The sequence below is a fragment of the Calidris pugnax genome, unplaced genomic scaffold (assembly GCF_001431845.1).
Source record: "Calidris pugnax isolate Ruff unplaced genomic scaffold, ASM143184v1 scaffold157, whole genome shotgun sequence".
NCBI classification, from domain to species: Eukaryota; Metazoa; Chordata; class Aves; order Charadriiformes; family Scolopacidae; genus Calidris; species Calidris pugnax.
Genome location: NW_015090992.1, coordinates 2,283,115 through 2,296,652, shown reverse-complemented (window position 1 = coordinate 2,296,652; position 13,538 = coordinate 2,283,115). Strand labels below are relative to the sequence as shown.

The following is a 13,538-nucleotide window of genomic DNA, read 5'->3' as shown; positions in this document are numbered from 1 at the left end:
TCAGATTCTCCCAGAAAAAATTGTTTTTAAAACTATGATGTCTTGTCAAAAGATCTCAGTGACAGCGGTCTACGTAAAAAACGTTATTTGTATCTGAATGTTTTGAATTCAAAGTGAAAGTGGAAAATGCTGTCGTTTGAGGCAATTGTGAAATCTGGGCTAAAACCAAATTATTTAGAACTTGGATATAAAGTATTCTTGGGATATCTGGAAGGCAAGGGTCAGGCTGTATAATATGTGCATTGTTGGAACTTCTGCTTGGTACTTTTCAAATAAATGTTATGTTAGCTGAGATTTTCCATATCTAGTTTTATTTTGGGCTAAGGTGAAGATGAGGGTCAAGAAGGTGTCAAAATACTGCCAAATTTAATTTAAGAGGTCAGAGAATCTAATTATTTGGATAACTATCTTATGGTCATGGACAGAAAGAGGGTGAAAGCAACAATGAGATAATTAGTGATCTGCACATGTAGAGCTAAGATAAGGCCAAGTGGCATATTAGAGTACTGTACAAGGTGCCAGGGTCAATCCTAAATGAGCATGGGTGAAAACTGGACAAAGTTCATTAGATTTCTTTAGCAGCCTGTTGTAAATTTGTTGTATTACTCTGAGAATTAAACATTCAAGCCTACATTTTAACCGTGCAAAGAAAAAATATTCTTTTTTCCCCCCACAGATTATGGTTTTCAACTTGGACTATATATATGTTTAATCTGGACACTATTAACTTTCTGTCTTTTAAAATAACATTTCAAAACCCTGGCTGATTTGTGTAGAGCTATGATTTTTCTCCAATAGAAGAATTGCTCACTGCTCAAATCATCCCTTGACTTGAATCTTGAATAAACATACAGAAACATATATCTTAGTACTACATGAGATATCTTTCCTTTGCAATAAAATTTTCCACCAAAATAATATTTTAATTAAAAAATACCCAAAAGAAGTGTACTTTTGAAATAGATAAAATTTTGAAAATAACACCCATAAAAATTTTATTAAATTAGTTTTAATTTTTTTTTAAGTACTGTAAACATTACTGCATTTTTTATGCCATCCTAAAGCATGGCACTTTGCACTGTGTCATTTCTATATACTTTGTTAACTAAAGGAAACAGAGAAAAGTAAAATAATAGGTCTGGAATTGTACATGTCACTTTGTGTTTTGAGTGATCCGGGTTGTCTCCACTCATCGTTCTCAAGCTCCCTAGTTCAGCAAATTAGAGAAAAAAAGAAATAAAAATATTTATCAGGAATATAAAAAATATTTCATAGAATCATAGAGTCGTAGAATGGTTAGAGTTGGAAGGGACCTTAAAGATCATCAAGTTCCAACCCCCCTGCCATGGGCAGGGACACCTCCCGCTACAGCAGGTTGCTCAAGGCCCCATCCAGCCTGGCCTTGAACACTTCCAGGGATGGGGCATCCACAGCTTCCCTGGGCAACCTGTTCCAGTGCCTCACCACCTTCATAGTAAAACATTTCTTCCTGATATCTAATCTAAATCTCTTCTCTTCTAATCTAAAACCGTTGCCCCTTGTCCTGTCACTACACTTCCTGACAAGAGTCCCTCTCCAGTTCTTCTGTAGGCTCCCTTCAGGCATTGATAGGCTGTTATAAGGTGTCCCCGGAGCCTTCTCTTCTCCAGGCTGAACAACCCCAGCTGTCTCAGCCTGTCTTCATAGGAGAGGTGCTCCATCCCTCTGATCATCCTCGTGGCCCTCCGCTGGACCCGTTCCAACAGGTCCATGTCCTTTCTGTGTTGTGGACTCCAAAGCTGGACACAGTACTCCAGGTGGGGTCTCACTAGCACAGAGTAGAGGGATAGAATCACCTCCCGAGACCTGCTGGCCAGACTTCTTCTGATGCAGCCCAGGATGTGGTTGGCTCTCTGGGCTGCTAGTGCACATTGACGGCTCATGTTGAGCTTCTCATCTACCAACACCCCCAAGTCCTTCTCCTCAGGGCTGCACTCCAGCAATTCTCCACCCAACCTGTATTTGTGCCTGGGGTTGCTATGTCCCATGTGCAGGACCCTGCATTTGGCTTGGTTCAACTTCATGAGGTTCATACGAGCCCACCTCTCCAGCCTGTCCAGGTCCCTTTGGATGGCATCCCTTCCCTCCAGCATGTCAACTGTGCCATCTAGCTTGGTCTCGTCAGCAAACTTGCTGAGGGTGCTGTCGTGGTTTGGCCTCAGACGGCAACAAAGGACCACGTGCAGCCGCTCGCACACAATAGAGCCCTCACGGCCACGCGGCCGGGAGGGGAAGATGGGAATAAAAAGGCAAAACTCGTGGGTTGAGACAAAGGCAATTTTAACAGAACGGAACAAAGAGCAATAACAACAACAATAACAGAGGGGTATACAACCGCGATCACGATACCGCCGCTCGATACCGCCGCGCGCCGACCGCTCCCGGGACGCCCCCGACCGCTCTACTCCTCCGGGGGTCACCGCCTCCTCTCCCCAACTTCCTGTCCCCTCCCCTTCCCGGCTAGCTCCGGCTACCCCTTGGGCATGGCTCACATGGGATGGAATACTTGTGTCCCTCCTAGGTCCTGGGGAGAATTAACCCCATCACTGCCAGACCCAGGACATCATCCACCCCTTATTCCATACCATTTCATGCCATGCCCAGATCCTACAGTTTCCAGTTGTATACTGTCAGTTTCTCCTGACATATATATATATATACACATATAGGTATAATGTCCTTAGTCTATGGGCCATCGCTCTAAAATGTCTGTTGAGTTCATTTAACCCATGACTTCAACCTCCATCTGTTAGAACAGTCTCTCAGGGCATGCAAGATGGTGTATGTTGGGGCTGGACTGTTGCATGTTGTATCTTTTCTCTGGGCCTTGTGGCTGATGTATCCGGTGTAGCTCATGTCCATGGGTTGAAGACGTTGGTCTCATTGAAATTGCTGGGCGCCAGCTGCTGAGGTCAGTTCTGGTCTCTTCAAGGCTGCACCGTACTTGATTTCTCATCAGAGTCCATCAGTCATTAGTTGGGTGATTCCTACTATAGTACAACCAATAGCAGTCACCAAAGTGAGATGGCAGGGTCATTTAGCAATTAACATCATACAGTTTCATTCATTGGCTATTCTCGCCCAAAATCAGGTTCCCGTGTGGTACACACTGCACTTCCCCATCCTTCCGCATCACCCACCAAGTGCATCCGGGTCCTTGAGCAAAGGCAACCCCACGGACAGGTTTGCCTTTGCCTGAGGCAGGACTGACCCAGACTGTCTTCCCCAACATATTCTTCATGTGCACTACGGGGACTCTGTCTCCCTCCACAGTACGTGGGGGTTTAGACTGGGCAGGGCCAGCTCGGTTGCTAGATCCCCTGGTGTTAACTAACCAGGTAGCCTTTGCTAAATGTGTATCCCAATTTTTAAAAGTCCCACCACCCATTGCTCTCAGTGCAGTTTTTAACAGTCCATTGTACCGTTCTACCTTCCCAGAGGCTGGTGCATGATAGGGAATGTGGTAAACCCACTCAATACCATGCTCTTTGGCCCAGGTGTCAATGAGACTGTTTCGGAAATGAGTCCCATTGTCCGACTCAATTCTCTCTGGGGTGCCATGTCGCCACAGAACTTGCTTTTCGAGGCCCAGGATGGTATTCCGGGCAGTGGCATGGGGCACAGGGTATGTTTCCAGCCATCCAGTGGTTGCTTCCACCATTGTGAGCACATAGCGCTTGCCTTGACGGGTCTGTGGAAGCGTAATATAATCAATCTGCCAGGCCTCCCCATATTTGTATTTCAGCCATCGTCCTCCATACCAAAGGGGCTTTAATCGCTTGGCTTGCTTGATTGCAGCGCATGTCTCACATTCATGGATGACCTGTGCAATAATGTCCATGGTCAAATCCACCCCTCGGTCCCGAGCCCATCTATATGTAGCATCTCTCCCTTGATGGCCTGAAGAGTCATGGGCCCATCGAGCTAAGAATAATTCGCCCTTATGTTGCCAGTCCAGATCCACCTGAGCCACTTCAATCTTGGCAGCCCGATCCACTTGCTGGTTATTCTGATGTTCCTCAGTGGCCCGGCTCTTGGGTACATGGGCATCTACATGACGTACTTTCACAACCAGATTCTCTACCCGGGCAGCGATATCTTGCCACAATTCCGCAGCCCAGACAGGTTTGCCTCTGCGCTGCCAATTCTGCTGCTTCCACTGCTGTAACCACCCCCACAAAGCATTTGCCACCATCCATGAGTCGGTGTAGAGATAAAGTACCGGCCATTTTTCCCGCTCGGCAATGTCCAAAGCCAGCTGAATTGCTTTCACCTCTGCAAATTGGCTTGATTCACCTTGTCCTTCAGTGGCTTCTGCAACTTGTCTTGTAGGACTCCACACAGCAGCCTTCCACTTCCTATGCTTTCCCACAATCCGGCAGGACCCATCAGTGAACAGGGCATATCTCCTCTCATCTTCTGGTAGTTCATTATATGGTGGAGCCTCTTCTGCACGCATCACCTCCTCCTCTGGTGACATTCCAAAATCCTTGCCTTCTGGCCAGTCCATAATCACCTCTAGAATTCCTGGGCGACTGGGGTTTCCCATTCGAGTTCGCTGAGTGATCAGTGCAATCCACTTACTCCACGTAGCATCCGTTGCATGATGTGTGGTAGGGACTCTTTCTTTGAACATCCAACCCAGCACTGGCAGCCGGGGTGCCAAGAGGAGCTGTGCTTCTGTACCAACCACTTCTGAAGCAGATCGAACCCCTTCATATGCTGCCAGTATCTCCTTTTCTGTTGGAGTATAGCGGGCTTCGGATCCTCTGTATCCCCGACTCCAAAATCCTAGGGGTCGACCGCGTGTCTCCCCTGGGGCTTTCTGCCACAGGCTCCAGGTAGGGCCGTTCTCCCCAGCTGCGGTGTAGAGCACATTTTTAACATCTTGTCCTGCCCGGACTGGCCCCAGGGCTACTGCATGGACTATTTCCTGTTTAATTTGTTCAAAAGCTTGTCGTTGCTCAGGACCCCATTTAAAATCGTTCTTCTTCCGGGTAACTTGATACAGAGGGCTCACAATCAGACTGTAATCTGGGATATGCATCCTCCAAAAACCCACAATGCCTAGGAAAGCTTGTGCTTCCTTCTTACTAGTTGGTGGGGACATAGCTGCTATCTTATTGATCACATCCGTTGGGATCTGACGGCGTCCATCTTGCCATTTTACTCCTAAAAACTGGATCTCCTGTGCAGGTCCCTTGACCTTACCCCGTCTTATAGCAAAACCAGCTTTCAGAAGGATTTGAATTATTTTATGCCCCTTCTCAAAAACTTCTTCTGCTGTGTTGCCCCATATGATAATATCGTCAATGTACTGCAGATGTTCTGGAGCTTCACCCTTTTCCAGTGCAGTCTGGATCAGTCCGTGGCAAATGGTGGGGCTGTGTTTCCACCCCTGGGGCAATCGATTCCAGGTGTACTGGACACCTCTCCAAGTGAAAGCAAACTGGGGCCTGCACTCTGCTGCCAGAGGGATTGAGAAGAATGCATTGGCGATATCAATTGTGGCGTACCACTTGGCTGCCTTGGACTCCAGTTCGTATTGAAGTTCTAACATGTCCGGCACGGCAGCACTCAGCGGTGGCGTGACTTCGTTGAGGCCACGATAGTCCACAGTTAGCCTCCACTCTCCATTAGATTTCCGCACCGGCCATATGGGACTGTTAAAGGGTGAGTGAGTCTTGCTGATCACTCCTTGAATCTCTAGTTGACGAATCAGCTCATGGATGGGGATCAGAGAGTCTCGGTTAGTTCGATATTGCCGCCGATGAACTGTTGTGGTAGCAATTGGCACCTGTTGTTCTTCAACCTTCAACAGCCCTACAACAGAAGGGTCCTCTGAAAGACCAGGCAAGGTGGACAGCTGTTTAACTTCTTCCGCCTCCAATGCAGCTATGCCAAAAGCCCACCGGTACCCTTTTGGATCCTTAAAATATCCTCTCCTGAGATAATCTATACCAAGGATACATGGAGCATCTGGGCCAGTCACAATGGGATGCTTTTGCCACTCATTTCCAGTTAGGCTCACTTCAGCTTCCAGTACAGTCAACTCTTGGGATCCCCCTGTCACTCCAGAAATACAGATGCGTTCTGTCCCTGTATGGCTTGATGGTATTATGGTACACTGTGCACCCGTGTCCACTAAAGCTCTATACTCCTGTGGCTCTGACGTGCCAGGCCATCGAATCCACACTGTCCAATAAATCCGGTTGTCCCTTTCCCCCACCTGGCCGGAGGCAGGGCCCCCCTAATAGTGGTCATAGTATCCGTTACTTGCTTGTTGCAGAAATGATTTGGAGGTTCCTTCAAGGGGATCAGAAGTAGGTTCAGGCCTTCTATACTGTCTGGGGAACTGCACATTGGAAACTGGGGCAGCACTTTTCCTGGAGGGATCCCCTTTTGTGGTGGTTCTTCCTTGCAGTTCCTGTACCCGTGCCCGTAGGACTGAAGTAGGTTGTCCATCCCACTTCCTCATGTCCTCTCCGTGGTCACGCAGGCAGAACCACAGGGTGTTTCGTGGTGTGTACTCCCTGTATTCTCTATCTTGAGTGGAGAAGTGTCTGCTTCTAACAGCTGAGATACTGGCTCGTACAGGCGGGGAGGATATATTCTCTTCAAGTTGCTGGACCTTCCGGGACAGTTTCTCCACAGCTGAGACAAGGGGAGAAGAGAGACTTTCTTCATATTGCCGAAGTCGGGCAGCCACCTCATCCACCGTTGGTCCCTCTTCGCCTCTCCATTCCATCACTGCCAATGAGTTGGCATATGACGATGGGGCGCTCCGTACAAACTTCCGCCACATGGGCCTTGTGCACTGGACCTCATCAGGATCTGTGGGTGACTGTGCATTGTCCAGGTCACAATAAATCATCTCCCGCACGGCTAGTTCTCTCAGGTACTGGATACCTCTCTCCATGGTGGTCCACTTGCTCGGATGGCATATAACATCTTCACTGAAGGGGTACCTTTCCCTCACACCTGATAGGAGTCGCCTCCAGAGGCTGAGGACCTGTGTCTTCTTCCCAATTGCCTTGTCAATGCCCGCCTCTCTAGACAGAGATCCCAGCTGCCTGGCCTCCCTACCCTCCAATTCCAAGCTACTGGCTCCGTTATCCCAGCACCGGAGCAGCCAGGTGACAATGTGCTCGCCTGGAAGTCGGCCGAAATCTTTCCGCATGTCCCGCAGCTCACTCAGGGACAGGGATCGAGTGATTATCTCTGATTCTGCCTCTTCCTCTTGTTCTCGTGATGACCCTGCTTCATTGTCATCCCTCACTAAGCGAACTGATTTCTTGTTGCATTTCTTCTTCTGGATAGGGGCGACTGACACGGGCACAGGCTGATTTTCTGGTTCAGTTGCAGTGACTGCCACTGGGGTTGGGGCAGCCGCAGCACCTGCTGCAGGGGCTGGAGCAGCCACAGCACTGGTTGCAGGGGTTGGAGCAGCCACAGTGTCTACTGCAGGGGTTGGAGCAGCCACAGCATTGGTTGCAGGGGTCGGAGCAGCCACAGCACTGGTTGCAGGGGTCGGAGCAGCCACAGTGTCTGTCGCAGGGGTTGGGGCAGCCACAGCATTGGTTGCAGGGACTGGAGCAGCCGCAGCATTGGTTGCAGGGGCTGGAGCAGCCACAGTGTCTGTCGCAGGGGTTGGAGCAGCCACAGTGTCTGTCAGCCTGGTTTCCATGTCCTCCCCCTGAGGATGCTGCACAACATTGAGCAGTGCTCGGTAGATACTGGCCAAGGCCCAGCACAATGCAGTGAGCTGTGCCTCTCTGGAATAGCCACAGCATTTTCCTTTCAAATATTCTACCACTTTATCAGGGTCCTGTAATTGTTCGGTGGTGAGATCCCAGACCATTGGAGGTGAAAAGGTCTCTAGATACCTGCCCATGTTCTCCCACATGCCATGCCACCCATGACCCTCCAGCCTTGGGGCAGATCTCTTGGTGGTAGCCTTAAATAGTTGCTTAACCTTAAACAAAATCTGAAACACATTCAGGAGACCTAGCAGTAAGACCAAACTGGTTTGCGTGTCCCAAGGGTATTCAAAATTTTCAAAAACTGACATATCCAGCACAAAAAAGGAGGTGAAAGAGCTGGGGAAAATATCCCCCCCTGCTTCCCTCATAGATTCAGTGTGTTTATCAATAAATTCCCCGAGATATGGGCAGGAAAGCAGCGCTGAATAAACACCCCAACAAAACCATCTGAACAGAGATGCTATCATATCATAAGTTGATATAGCACAAGACAGCAAAATTATAACCCTGATCCCTCTCCCAGAAGTGATAAACATCATCACGGGCAGTACATACGGCATGTAAGAGTTCACATAACACAGCCATGAAAACAAACGAAACAACATTGTGCCCAGCAACTAATACAATGAACACAGATACAAAATTCCTTTTAACATGCCCTGGTCGGATCTGCCGTAATCTCAACCCTCCGAGTGCCCCACGTTGGGCGCCAAAAAGGACTGTCGTGGTTTGGCCTCAGACGGCAACAAAGGACCACGTGCAGCCGCTCGCACACAATAGAGCCCTCACGGCCACGCGGCCGGGAGGGGAAGATGGGAATAAAAAGGCAAAACTCGTGGGTTGAGACAAAGGCAATTTTAACAGAACGGAACAAAGAGCAATAACAACAACAATAACAGAGGGGTATACAACCGCGATCACGATACCGCCGCTCGATACCACCGCGCGCCGACCGCTCCCGGGACGCCCCCGACCGCTCTACTCCTCCGGGGGTCACTGCCTCCTCTCCCCAACTTCCTGTCCCCTCCCCTTCCCGGCTAGCTCCGGCTACCCCTTGGGCATGGCTCACATGGGATGGAATACTTGTGTCCCTCCTAGGTCCTGGGGAGAATTAACCCCATCACTGCCAGACCCAGGACAGGTGCACTCTCCCATTGTCCATGTCGCCGACAAAGATGTTAAATAGTATTGGTCCCAGTACCGACCCCTGTGGAACACCACTCATTACTGGCTGCTACCTGGACATTGAGCCATTGACTGCAACCCTTTGGGTGCGGCCGTCCAGCCAGTTATTTATCCAGTGAGTGGTCCATCCATCAAATCCATGAGTTTCCAATTTTGAGACCAAAATGTCGTGCAGGACAGTGTCAAACGCTTTGCATAAGTCCAGGTAGATGACGTCTGTTGCTCTGCCCTTGTCCACCAAGTGTGTGGCAGTATCATAAAAGGCCACCATATTTGTCAGGCATGATTTGCCCTTGGTGAAGCCATGTTGGCTGTCTCAAATCACCTCCTTATTTTCCATGTGCCTTAGCAGAGATTCCGAGGATCTGCTCCATAATCTTGCCAGGCACAGAGGTGAGTCTGACTGGCCTGTAGTTCCCTGGGTCTTCTTTGTTTCCTTTTTTGAATATTGGAGTTATGTTCCTCTTTTTCCAATCAGTGGGAACTTCACCAGAGGGCCACGATTTCTCAAATATGATGGAGAGGGGCTTAGTAACTTCGTCCGCCAGCTCCCTCAGGACCTGTGGATGAATTTCATCAGGTCCCATGGACTTATGCCCCTTCAGGTTCCTTAAGAGGTCTCGAACCTCATCTTCTTGTACTGTGGGCAGTTTGTCATTCTCAGAGCCCCTGTTTTGCCTTCTGTGACTTGGGCAGTGTGGTTAGGGCCCTTGCCAGTGAAGACTGAGGCAAAAAAGTCATTCAGTAGTTCAGCCTTGTCCATATCCTGGGTGACCAGGTCTCCCGTTTCCTTCCGGAGGGGACTCACAGCTTCCCTCGTCTTACCTTTGTCCCTGATATATCTATAGAAGTTCTTATTATCTTTCACATCCCTGGCTAGTGATTTAAATCATCATATTTCCCAAGAAACATGCTTTGCAACTACTTCTATTCTTATGGTCTAGATACTTTTTCTCTCTACTTGGAGATTCTTTTCCTGTATGTAAAACTTGGGTTTACTGCTCAAGTGTTATCTAGCATGTCACAATAAATGTGGCAGTTGCAGAAAGATTTTTAATCAAAGGTTCTCTATTAATATGTCTCTAACATGGGAAGGTCTGTTTTGAAAAATTCAGAGGATTCATTACTTGTTCTTCCCATATGGACGCACTTGCTTATTTTTCCTTACATTCCAAGTGACTTTTTGGGTTTTCCTCCATCATGGGTGGTGATAGTGTTCAGAACCTGGGCAGAGCTACAGACCTATGTGTGTTTGGCTTTAAAATCTCTCAAGGGACAGAAGATGATGTAGAGAATGAAGTAGAGAAAGAAACTGCAAAGCTAGCATTGTTCTCAGTATTATAATAACGTTCCCCACTCATTATAGAAGATACAGCAATTTCCATGGCACGTGGAAGTATATCCAAAGCTGTCTCCATCTGAATGGTGCCAGTTAGACAAAAACCTGAATATCAAGAGTGATGTGTCCACAACCCTTTGATTTGATGAGCCTGGAGGAAGTCCCAGGCATAAGACTTTGAATGGCAACAACATTTCAGATATGCATGAAAAAATGTTTAATTCAGAAAAGAAATATATTAGTTGAGTAAAAACAGTGTTGCCCAGGAACACAGAGGAAATCTACCTAAAACTACACTTTGGGAGCATAATAGCACGAAGTAAAAAACTCTAATTATTCTGCTTTAGAACTCTTCTCCTTTAAAATATCTGTATTGCTAAATTAGAGACTAAGATAACTTTATGCAGGTGAAGGAGGAAAAAAATTTCAAAACACAATTTACTGTGAGTTTCCCAGAGTGATAGATCTGTTCATCACATCACTACTTCCACACAGCAATTAAAGTGTTAAAAATAAAAATAAATAAAAAAAAAAATCCTGCTTTGAAAGCTCATAGTCTTTACAGTGTTTTTCAGATATCCTGGTCTGACCCATCCCACCTGGAAACGCTGTGTGCCTATATTATGAATACTTCCTGGCTCCCCTCGAAAAGGAGCCTTGCTTTAATGAGGAGGTAGGACAAGGGCCCTTCACGGTCTGAAGAGTTTTTTGTCCCAGAGAAATTCATCCTTATGACTCACAATGCTGATTTCTTTAGAGGTTACTTGGACCACAGCCAACTGAGAAAGATTGCTTCTAGCAGTTAATGTGTACTTTGTAAAAATAAATAAATAAGCCAGTTTTCTCCAATTCTTGATCCCAGAGGGATCAAGAAATGGAAATGTATGTCAGGTCCCTGTGCTAGTTGAATGTCACCTGTTCCCGAGATCTCTCTCTCTGTTTTTTTTGTTGCATAAAGTTGGAAAACAACCATCATAAAACAAGGTAAAATGTCTTCCCGGTTTTAGAACCTTTAGAAAGTTTTCAAGGGAAAATTCACAGTTTTACATTTGTAAGGCAATTGAGTTACCAAAGTAAATTATACTTCTGATTGTCTGTGATGTGCTCATAATCTCTCAACTCCTAATCCCTGCCCTGAGCAGCCTCAGCCACAGGGTCAGACCATGTTGATCAGGGATAGATCCAACACGGGCTGGAAGACCTCCAAGGAGGGAGACAGCACCACCTCTCTGGGCCCTGGCTCCATTGTCTGTCCATCCTCATATATCCAGCCTCCCTGGCCTTGGCTTCCCTCCAGGGCCCAGACCCTTCTCCACAAAGCTGTCCCTGGCTTTCTGCCCATTACTCTTGACTCAAGTGCACAGGGGCCCTGTTGACACCTTCCTTCCACCAATACCAGTCCCTTGAAATTACAACCCTGTCCTCAAGGACAGTAATTGGTCTCCACCTTTGGCATCACCTGTAATCCTAACAGAGTGCACTTTGTGACCTCCCTACGTGAATAGCAATGTTAAACAGAACAGGCCCCAGAAGGGAACCTGCAGCCCCCTGTGGGACCCCATAAGACACCAGCCTCCACACAGATATGACCTAGTCCCTACCACCTCTGAGCCCAACTATGCAACCAGGTATTCAGCCACCCTGTAGGGTACCCACCCTGACACCCTAACTTCCAGCTTGCTTACAAAAACATGGTGGGACAGTGTTGGAAGCTCTGCTGGCATCTCCTCTTCTCTACTAATCCACAAATCCAGCCATTTTATCATGGAAAGCCACAAGGCTGGTCAGGCACCAATTCCTGCTCAAACCACACTGATTTCCCATCATGCTTTTCTCCCTCATGTGCCCAGAGATATTCCCAAAAGATCCACTTCATGATTTTTTCAGGAATCAAAATCAAATTAACTGACTGGCAATTGCCCATACCACCTTTCTTGTCCTTTTTGAAGGTAGGTGTGATGCTTACAATTTCTCAAATTATTGTTAATCTCCCTTGATATCCACAGCCATCCAAAGATATCTGACAGTGGCCTTACAAGGTCACCATCCAGCTCACAGGTGCAGCCCCCCCAGCTCCCACAGATCTGTATGAACTGAGTTTGTCTAGGTAACTTCTGAATCAACTTTCAACTACTTGTCCTTAAACCCATTTTTCTAAGCACATAGTCCTCGGAAATGTTTGTGAAGACTGATTTTTTTTTTATTTTATTTTTTTTATTAGATGCCTATTTGCAAGAGGACAACAGTGTGAGGTTTTTCTAACAAAAATTCTGTTACATAAGTCTGTACTACAAGAAGTGAAGTCTGTGGGATATGCAGAGACACAGGACACATACATAATATATATGCACACATAACCCCCCCCACATTTACATGAGTGTTAGAACTTCACACTGGGAAACATACTAACTTCTGACAAAAATGTTGATAAAAGAGTCCCCTTAAGCTTCACAAAACTATACATATTTAGATTCTTACATCATTATATGGATAACCATCTTTTTCATATGAAAACTTCCCTTTATTTGACATTCTGTGGGTATTTTGTTTTATACAAATGGTTCCAATCTTGAGAGACTTTGGAAAAAAAAAAAAAAAAACAGAACATGACTGCCATATAGGGGACAATGTGAAGAAAATTAAACCCAGTTTTTAATTTAAATTTATGCAGTTACAATATATTACTTAACTACATGCACATGCATCAGTAAAAGCAACAAAAATATCACAGTGAATCACATGAAGAATTACCTTCTGCAAATGACATTGTAATACAGTATGGTTGCTATGTACACATTTAATTCATATATATGGGCCTAGCTTAAACAATTGGAAAAGAAGAAAACTGTATTTTATGGTAAACTAAAATCAGGGTATTGTAAACCATTTACAGCCACATGTGCTGAAGGTTGAAAAGCTTGTAGGCTGTGCTATGCATTTAGTGAGTAATGCTACTAATGGTTGGCATGGTGACTCAGTAAGAGAGCCAGAGGGCTCACTTGTAAATCATGGGGACTCCAGAGACAGTGCTTTGATTCCTAGAGCTATCAGTCAAACTGAGAATCACGGCTTTGGCAATTAGCAACATGTTTCCAAAGCTCATCACAGAAAGTAGACTCATCGCTTTGTGGAGTGTTTGCCTTCCTGAAACCATGCTGTACTGGAGGGAGACAGTATTCACCATGATCCACAGATTGACAATCAACAAGAGT

General features: G+C 46.6%; 1 protein-coding gene across 1 annotated transcript in view; it reads right to left on the bottom strand.

Annotated features, from left to right (window-relative positions):
* Positions 1–2,302: 2,302 nt before the first annotated feature.
* Positions 2,303–13,538, bottom strand: part of LOC106895380 — a 55,407-nt gene continuing 44,171 nt past the window's right edge. The window contains exons 2-3 of the mRNA XM_014954788.1: positions 6,473–7,449; positions 2,303–6,289 (exon numbers count right to left, since the gene is read on the bottom strand). Of these exons, the coding sequence (XP_014810274.1) occupies positions 3,104–6,289; positions 6,473–7,449 (4,163 nt within the window). The 3' untranslated portion in view covers positions 2,303–3,103. The remainder of the gene's footprint in view (positions 6,290–6,472; positions 7,450–13,538) is intronic.